Source organism: Podarcis bocagei (assembly GCF_964188305.1).
Source record: "Podarcis bocagei genome assembly, chromosome: 12".
In the NCBI taxonomy this organism is placed as follows: Eukaryota; Metazoa; Chordata; class Lepidosauria; order Squamata; family Lacertidae; genus Podarcis; species Podarcis bocagei.
In genome coordinates this window covers 32,675,444-32,685,687 of record NC_138137.1, presented here as the reverse complement: position 1 = coordinate 32,685,687, position 10,244 = coordinate 32,675,444, and the positions used below count along the sequence as shown (strand labels likewise).

At 40.8% G+C, this 10,244-nt stretch overlaps 1 protein-coding gene across 1 annotated transcript; it reads right to left on the bottom strand.

The window, feature by feature from the left end:
• Positions 1–3,054: 3,054 nt before the first annotated feature.
• Positions 3,055–9,129, bottom strand: SEM1 (SEM1 26S proteasome subunit). The gene is made up of 3 exons (XM_081164068.1): positions 8,932–9,129; positions 4,580–4,673; positions 3,055–3,248 (listed from the first exon to the last, which is right to left on the bottom strand). Exons 1-3 carry the CDS (start codon positions 9,008–9,010, stop codon positions 3,206–3,208), a joined length of 216 nt encoding a protein of 71 aa, XP_081020194.1. The 5' UTR covers positions 9,011–9,129; the 3' UTR covers positions 3,055–3,205.
• Positions 9,130–10,244: the final 1,115 nt, after the last annotated feature.

The following is a 10,244-nucleotide window of genomic DNA, read 5'->3' as shown; positions in this document are numbered from 1 at the left end:
GCGACGAGGTCTGGATAACCACTGTTACCTTCTTCAATGGGGTTGTTTACAACAACCTTTACAACATCTGTGCTACTGACTCTCAAAACTTCAGGATTGTTGAAATATATGCAACAACAAAAATTGTCCAATTTTGAGTTGTGCGCCTCAAATTGAGTCTAGTAGACCCATTTTTTCTAAAAGCATTTTGGACTAAAGTTGCTTCCCGGGGCCCCTCCAGGATTAGAGGCCCTGAAGCTTTAAGCTTTGTTAGTTTCATAGCAGATCCGCCCCTGCCAGCAATGACTACAAGACATGATGTTCTCTGTTCTCTGCATCCACTGTATGTCTGAATGCCTGCTGCTGGGAATCCCAGGTGAGAAGGGAGCTGCTATGCTCAGGTCCTGCTGGGCATCCATAGGGCATCTGGTTAGCCAATGTAAGAAGATGATGCTGGACTAGATAGGCCTTTATCCTGAGCCAGCAGGGCTCTTCTCATATTCTCGTATGCACATCCAGGTTTTTTCTTGCAGCTTGCAAGCAATCCTCAGCTTTCTTCACCAGATGACACTATGACTCAATGCTTAAAATAAAAAGTAGGCTCTAACTGTATTATCTTGCCCCTAGTTTATCACCCTTGAAAAACAACAAAATTATGCACCCTTTTTCCCATTGGTGGTCCAGCCCTTGGATCACTTAGGTTCCCCTTTCTCCAGCCAACAACTTCCTTTCCACCTCTGTAATATCTTTCTGAGATCACCTAACTATAATCACACAGTATTTGAAGTACAGTGGTACCACGGGTTACAAATGCTTCGGGTTACAAATGCTACAGGTTACAGCCTCCGCTAACCTGGAAGCAGTACCTCAGGTTAAGAACTTTACTTCAGGATGAGAACAGAAATTGTGCGGTGGCAGCAGGAGGCCCCATTAGCTAAAGTGGTACCACAGGTTAAGAACAGTTTCAGGTTAAGAATGGACCTCCGGAACGAATTAAGTTCTTAACCAGAGGTACCACTGTATGGCTGCATCATTGATATATCTAAGAGCACTGCAAATGCGGGCAATTGGATTTATACAGTCCATTGAATTGTATTCACATTTTCCTTCCCTCACACTCCCAAAACCTCTCCATTTGGTCCTGAGGGCTCTTTGCACCACTCTTTGCACCAGCCACACCTCTGCTCCCCAGGGCATGCACCTCAATGGCTCTGCTTTCTATCCTCCTTAAGAGTTTTTGCCTGGCTGGTATGTATCCTTGATGGAGCCTGGAAATATAGAGAAGTCATAAATTGTTCATTCTTCATACAGTATTATTTTAATCTCCACCTCTTCCTTTCATCACTAGTGCTGCACACTGATATATTTTGAGCCAGCAAATTCGGAATGTTTTGTTGCAGGGGAAGCAATCAGATGTCAATGACACGTGTGTGCACTACAAATACAGCTTGCTTACCTGGAAACCAATTCTACTGAAATCCATGGAATTTCATTCAGAGCAAACATATTTAGGATTAAGGTGACTTTTAGAGGAGTTGAAGGCAGTCAGAAGAAGGGAGCGTTCCAGCATTTAGTCATATATGTTGCTACAGTTCTTACTGTCAGAAAGTTCTTCCTGATGTTTAGTCAGAATCTCTTTTCTTTTAACTTGAAGCCATTAGTTTGGGTCCTACCCTCTGGAGCAGGAGAAAGCAAGCTTGTGCCAACTTCTATGTAACTTCCACACATTCATTTGAGATGACTAAGAGGTGCTTTAGTCAGTCAAAGTTCTATATCTTCTAGTTGACTTTACTTTATGTAATGAAACCGAAAAGGGTCAGCTCTGATTTTCATTCCAACTTTTACTTTGTTATTTATAGCCAACATTTTGCTTTCTTCGCAATTCCCAGTACAATGCCAAAATACTGTGTGAGGAAGAGAACGAAAAAAGCTTAAAGCATTTATATGTTCTTGAGTCAGTTTGTGCGATAGTGAATTTTGCTCTATACTTATTAAATGACTCATGTAGCTTGAGTAATAAATGTATGACTAAGCTATTCAAGTAGTCATTTGCTTTCTTTCTCCAAACCATGCAAAATTGGATAAAGGCATAGCACTGCTTAAAGGTGAACTATCTAGTTTTGCAAAACAACCAATGTGGCCTATGGGATTTTTTTCCCCCAGAACAACTAGCTTAGGGCAGAAGTCATGGTGTCCTGCAAATAACCCTAGCCAGAGCTCACCATGAGTTGGCTGACTCAACAAACCCGCCCAAGTGTTTCCCCAGAAGCTGGCAATGTACCATTATCATATTTACCCAATTACATCATGATATACTCAAGGTTATTTAGCTAAACAAGGTTAAAGAAAGTGTTTCTAGTACTAATATTAGGATACTCCCACCACTTTCCCTGCTCTACTCTTAAACTGATGTGGCCCTGTAAGACAAGATAGAATGCTTGTCCCTCTTTGTACTCATAAAAATATAGCATTGGATGGTATGTTCATTCAACATCAGCTGTGTGTTTTATTGCACTTCACTTCAAGGTTAACTAAGGAATACTTTTGTTTCATTGCTGTAAAGTTTGGACAGTGTGGCTTCAACTATCATCAAGCTGGCAATTCTAGAACAGGCAAATCTCTCAGCAGGGAAGGTAAGCTTCCCATCAGGAGCACATCTACGGCTATGACTAAGCATGCAGATTGGACTAAGAAGCTTCCACTTGCAACCACCCATCTGTAGGTTGTCTCTCACATGCGACTTCCTTCTTCAGAGGCATTTAACTTGTATGCTTCACTTGTTTAAGCAAAGAAAAGTCGATGAAGTATTTCGGTATAAGACTTGTTTATTAAACTTCTGTCCTGCTCTTCCTCCCAAAGTGGTAAACAATAACCACAGCAGTTTTTCCTCTAGTTTTGATATAAAGTGATAAAATGTTGGAAACCTTCAATTCACTCTGCTTCAGTGGACTTCAAGTATCATGTAAAGGAAGTCAACATTATAATGAACCCAGACTTAGTATAGCTGACAATATTATTTTTGTACATACTAGTAATTCAGAAATGAAGTTGAACAATACTGACAATACAAAACCCTTTAAGATTCAATTTTTTATTCATACAAAACAAAAACAAATTTGGGGGGTAATAAAGGACATTCTAGTATTTCTGCTTCCAGCTAGCATTCTGTAACATTTCTCTGTTCAATATACAGCAGTCCCATCCCAGACCACAGCATCACTGAAAGCTATGAGGTTTCCATCTTGTAGCCGTGTTTTTCTAATTCAGCTCTGTAAAGTAAAAACAAAGCACACAAATTATTTAAATCCTGCGAAATGTTAGACACTCAATTCTTGCTTACATTAAAAAAACACTTGATTGGAACCAGACTAAGTTTCCACTGAGTATCAATGAGACCCAAGTGCCAGGAACTGTCCGGGCTCAACCCAACATGTATGTATATAATCTCTCAAAACATATTCTAATTACTCTTCCTTTTGCTTCTGAAAGAATTAGTATTCTGATGAAAAGTCTAATCACATAATATAAAATCCTTTTTATATTGGGTTGGATCCAGATTAAAGTAAGCTGCACTATGTTCACACTGAAATTACTTCATTCAAGCTACAATCCTATATCCACTTACCTAGAAGGAGGCTTCATGACTGCACTGTCAGTTATAACTAACTTTTCACACTCATTTAAGTAGGACCCATGTGCAACTAACTTAGTCTGGATCCAGCTGTTTATCATATTTCTACCTGCACCAATCAATAGGAAAAGGTTGCTGTAAACAGTTCAATGAAATATGTATCTTGCTTCAGCTCTATGCTACTTCCTCCAAAACTTTCCTCCCCCCTCTACCTGTGGTGGCATCCATTCGCCACCCACCCCTGTCCCCTACTGAGTTGCTAAAGCAGACACAAGCAGCACAAGCCTTTGAATTATGTTGTTTCAGTGTGCATGTATCTCCATCTTCTTTGCCTGAAGAAGCCACAAACCCCTCAAGGCCAAAGGGAGGCAAGGCATTGCTAAGCATGGAGCCAAGGTAACAAAAATAAGATATATGCAAAGAAAAAAACAATCTGAGAACAGGAAGTGTTATTTTGCAGATACAGTACATAAAGGAAAACAGATGAAGCAACTGAAATATGATCCAATCATTAAATGCTTTCTCCTCCTCTTCTTTCTGATGTATCTGGCATGGTTCTTCAGTTTGGCTATATTATCGATATCTGCTGTATAAGAAATAATAGTCAGTCCTGCAATTAACTTAAAACTGCTTTTTCAGACTGACAATAAGTGACAGCATCACAATTTTCATCTCAAAATTCAGCTGGAGATATTGAGCTTAACCCATTTAGAGCTGCTAGTACCTCAATAGTGATTAATACTAGTTGACACTGCAGCTATTTTATTATGTGCACAATATGGCTAAATATCAGTAAAGTGACGCAGCTTGAAACTTAAAGCAACTGCTGATGTGCACAAAGTTCCATGTTACGTATGGGAGCTGCTACAAAATGTGATTTTGTCCAGCATGTCGGATCTGATTCTTGTTTGAGGGATTCTAGCCTGCAATTTTTTCACTATTTGTATATACTGAAAACTTTTAGATGACCTTAGCTGATTGGAGAAATCATCTTCCACATTGTCATCATCCCAATTGTCTTCCCACACATGTGCATCTTCATCTTCATCTAAACCAGCCCAGTCTGAAAAAAGGACACAGGACAAGTTTAGTTTATATATAGTTAAACTGTGAGCAAAACATTTCAGCAACTTGAATATCAGAAAGCTTCATTCCCTTTAATTGTGTTATAAATAGTTGTTTTTAACTGTTAACAATAATCTTACTGCATTATTGTTTGGGAGACTGCTTTGAGGGATTTTTTACAATTAAACAGTGTATCAATTTTATGAAATGAAATAAATAAATGCAACTTTAAGGATACAATTCAGAGCACAATGTAATTTCATGCCGCTCTTCTATAAGTATGCAATATTTACTGCAGTTCATGCAGTAATATTAATGGCAAAGGTAAAAACTGAAAGTGAACAGTGGCTAAAACATGTATCTTGAATCTACCACTTTCCCAGCATCTTATACACACTTTATAAGATGACAGAGCTCCATTGGTATGAACTGAGATTATTTTAACGGTTAGATCTGGACCAAAGCCAAGACTCATGGTTTGTAAATGCATGATTGGAGTCAAATGATAGAAGCACTTCACAGACTGATCCCCTTAAAAGGTCTGGCTGGTAATTTCTAGTCACAGATATTCCAAATTTGTAAGGCTGAACAGCTCTGTTCAAGGTGGAGGAAACGAGTAAGGTGAGTCAGTATCAGGCAACCTTGACAACACGCTAGGGTGAGGAAATGAGGCAAAGAGATAAGAGAGCAGCAAACTAGATGCTGTCTGGCCAAAGATCAGGTACTGGCCCAGGAAGCTTTTAAAAAAAGAGAGAGGTTGAACCCAATTAGGGAAAGGGCCCAGAGTTCTGTCCTGCTAGTAAGGAGTATTGAGAGGTCAGTCCCTATTCATATATTTAAACTCCATGGATACTACTTCAATACCAGTTGGGACCCTAATACCAGGGAATTTGAAAAATGACATGTGAATAAGTTGCACATCAGATTTCATCACTGCAAAACAAGTGGGAGCTCAGGCTATTAAACCATGTGCTTTTCTCCTGACAGGCTTTCAAACCATTAGCACAAATGTGTAAGATTTGAGACACACAATGATAGAGGCAGCGATCAAAGACCATGTATTGCTGTACATTTCTAATGCCATCCTTCAGGACATAAAAGCGACCTGTTCCAGCAATGCCTTTCTACTCTTTTCCAAAGTAAAAACTGGCTTTTCAAATACATTTCTGATCTCTAGAACTCTAACCCATGACGATAAGTAAACCAGTCCTGTGCTTAAACAATACTGTGGCAACCTGATGCAAAAACACAGTAACTATGCTATGACAGTTCACAGGCTTTGTAACCAAAATACTACTGTATAAGTTTCACATTTAGGTGGTGTTTTTCAAAAGACACAAGATATGAGCATTTCAGGGCTTTGGCACTCTCGTTTACTATATAGCACATTGAGCTTTCATGCATTAAAAATATGAATAAAGTTACTCTTTTGATGATTCTGAAACAAATAAGTTATGCTCCCTGCTAACCAGCCTTGAGATGAGCAGACTCTCATCTTACAGTCTTTCCTCTCCCTGGAGTAAATACCACTCACTCCACTTAATCATGGCTGAGGGGTTTGTTGGCACTTATGTTAACCACTGTTAACTTCTAAACATACATACTACAATTTAGGAATGGAAAAATCCAGGGTACAGTACTTAGATATATCTCTGATGTTTTATTCTGTTTTAAATTTTGCACATTGCAAGTTTTTGTTTTGTGTAAGTTGCTTATTTATTTTTCATAAATAAATGAAACTTACTGCCTAGCATGTTTCTAACCAAGGAGTAGACCTGCTTTGTTTTAACTGGGTTTTTGATAAAAAGCTTCTTGCAATTGACATTACTATACTATTAATGAACACAATAATGTCAGCAGAGTGCATTAATTCATTTTAGATCACAACAGCCCCTGTTCTAACAGATCAATCTCTGTTGAAACACTAAACATAGCAATGCAAAACATAACTTGCAACACATTCTTATTTCAGTAACTGAAATTATATGGATCACTGGTATCTTTGTAGCTACCATAATTTCTTGAAAGCAAATGGGTTGGGCTGAAAGACATGCTCACTAAAATTAATACGGTGTAAAATGCAAAACCCCAAGTGCATCCAGCTGTATAGCAGCTCGGGGGTAACACAATAGGTACTGATGGGGGTGGTGGGTAGGAGGCTTCTCCCCAGCCTCAAACATTCCAAACAGACAACTAGTTTCCACATCAAAGTTCTGTGCAACTTGCAGCATTTGGAACATTAGCTGATAAAATGATCACCTCGCTTTGTGTTCCCTACTGATTAAACTTGCTGCACTATAAGCAGCAGTCATCTTCACAAAAACTGGGACAGAAAGCCTGTAACTATACATTATTCATGCAGCTAAAGGATGTTATTTGCACACTTGCAAATGTAAAATTATCATCCAGTGGTATTATTTTCCTTTCACCAGATAAAATGAAAAAATATAAAGCACTATGGGGATTTGAAAGTACTGTATCATTAATTAACTACAACCTGCCCACGTTTCAAAGATCTTAAAACTACTTGTATAACACAGTTGTTAAATTCTTCTAAACTTAAAAGCCAACATATACTTTGTTTATTGCTCTAACATACCTAAGTAACTTATTTTTCACACTTCTGTACAATTTCCAAAAAATATTTAGCATGTGATGAATTCTTATAAGGAATACTGTACCACAATGGAATGTTTAACAAAAATAGAACAAATCAATTTCAGATGGTTGAATTTGAAAGGTAAGAATAAAATCACCCTTGAAATGTAGGGTGCTTTAATAAAAACATTTTTTGTGGAATGTTTCTTTCTCATATGTCAATATAACTTTGCATTGTGAAACTCTGTAACTGGAAGGTGCACTTCTGAAATTTAACACAGAAGTTTACTGATACCCATGCTATTATTATTCATACCTATACTACTAAAATTCTAAAGGCTCTTTCAGTTAGACTGCTGAAATAATATGATGAATCAGCAGCTCAAGATTTTTATACAAAAAAACTTTGCACTTCTCAGTGCTGAGCAACTGCAGCACAGCAAATGCAATTAAAGCAAAATGATAGTGGCACTGCTTTTAGCACAGTGTGCATGGCATCAAGCTTTAAAATATATAACAAAGTTCAGCTACAAAGCAGAGATGTTTAAAAACATAATACTGCTAATAAATTGTATGAAACAGACTTTTTAAAAATCCGCTACATAGTTTTGCTGAGCTATACAATAATACAGAAGCCTTATTGAAGGTCAGCAGTATCCACTGTTTGTGCAATCCTGTTTTACTGTTGAAAAAGCACCACCACCACACAGCAGATCAGCAACAGCAACGAATCAACCAATCATATTCAAATGTAATAGAAACATAATAAAGTTGAGCGAGTACTGTCTGAAACCAGAATCTGCATTTCTGGTCATTCAGCAAAGACTGAGGCCCTTGGTTTCTGAGTCTGCCACAATTTACTGGAAGCAAGTTCTATAAATGAACAGGGCTTTCTTCCTGGCTATTAAAGGGGATAGTAAATATGGTGTTCTGAATACGCAAGAGTGACAATTATTAAACAGCTGCTGCTAAATGTTTAACACACATTGACTGGCTTTCTGTACATGCCATCACGTCTATTGAGCAAGGATAGCATCTTTGTTCACCAGGTGAGAGATCTTGGTCCTACCAACTGTACCCAGGAAAACAGTCGGATCACATCCCTGTTTAGCCCAAAGTGCACAAGCGGAAAGAAATCCTCCGAATGGTACACGCGTCTTAAAGCGGTCCAAAACCTGGCCAGCCACCTGTCACGCCTCAAGAAACCTGATGTTTCTTCCACACGGAATGGGGGGGGGGGGCGATGCGGGTGAGACAGCCAGCCAGGAACTCGCGCTGCGTAAACACACCGCACATGGCATTCTTACACACACACACACAAAAAAAACAAAACCCCGCGGGGCAAAGCATCCTGGGAACTATAGTTCGATGCTGGGAACTGCAGCTCTGAGGAGTCACGTGCTTCAAACGTGTGGGCAGCCTCAGGCGCGAAAGGGATGTTGGGAGATAAGGCCCCGAGGCCGCAGAGGCTCCTACTCGGGAGCAACCAAGCCCCAACTGTGAGGAGGGGGGCCCCTCTCGCGGGAACGGCACACGCACGCACACAAACACAGAGGCGTGCTTGAGGCCTAGTTTTCAGCCTCCCCGCCCCCCACCAGGCAACAGCGCACAGTCACCGTCCTCGTCCCTAGACCCGCCCCTTCTGGGTTCAAGGCTACCTTCGGCCGGGAACTCCTCGAACTCGTCGTCCTCCTCCAAGAGCCCCAAGTCGACGGGCTGTTTCTTCTCGGACATCATCGGCCTTGCGCCGCTCTAGAGCCCGCCAGCGACTCCCACTCTATTGCTCCCCGCTGGGAATGACGGGACGGCGACGGAACCGGGAGGCCGGCCGGCAAGCGAGCGGGTGGGCGGAAGGCGCATGCGCCTTCTCCCGCACGGCCTGGCCGCTCTAGCCGCCGACGTCGCTCGCGAGAGCGTGTCGGCGTCATCCCACCCCCACAAGCACGCGCTGCACGCTCTTCGTCCCGCGTCACGGCGGTTTATTTCGCGTCCAGCTCGTTCTTTGTGTTTAGTTACCTCGGCGGGGGTGTGCAAGGAGGGAGTTTGGGCGCTTTTCTTTTCGGAGGGAGGGGGCAGAGGCAATGGGGGAAACGAGCCAGGGCGCGAGCAACAAAAGCACGCAATACAATAAACTACACCCTACATCAATATTTGTTTGTGCCATTCTTATCCCGCCTTTCTGCCAAACAAAATGGGATGGTGCCCATTGTTCCCCACTTCCATCCTCACAACAACCCTGTGAGGTAGGAAGATGCTGGCTAACCCATCTTGGCTGTGAGTCCTGGAAGACCTTGCAGGCCTTTCCCCACGTAGCCCAGAAAGGCCTTGAATGACTCCAGCTGCAAAAGTTGATGCTGCTGAACAGACTCTTGGGCTGGGGTGTTGTTGTTTGGAAGCGGGGGTTGTTGCTGTTACCTGATATTAATTTCTTTGTATGTTGATTTTTAGACCTTACTATTTAATTGTTCGTTGGGTTGTGTGCAATTGTGAAGGAGTTGTGTATGTTTAGCCTGGGAAAAAGGAGATACAATAATAGTCGTTACAATAATGTAATATGTGAAAACCTTGCAATTTTGCCAATGTGTCTCCATTATACAGTTCACTCTCGGGCGGGGGGTGGGGGAGATTCCGACTAAACATCAGGAAGAACTTTTCTGACAGGATGAGCTGTTTGACAGTGGAATGGACTCCCTCAGAAGGTGATTGACTCTTACGAAATTGATTAACCAAGAAGTGGAATGGAAAATTAAACAAATGAAACAAAGATCTTTTGAATCAGCGAATAAATGTGGGAAACTGTTGGCTTGGCAGTTGAAAAAGAGACAAAAATTAAACTACGTTACCAACTTAGAAGTTGAAGGGAAAAACATTCAGAAACCGGGAGAAATTAGAAAGTGCTTCCAGAAATACTTTAAAAAACTATATACCCAAGGGTCTGAGGAAGCGATTGAGATAGAACAATTTCTGAAAG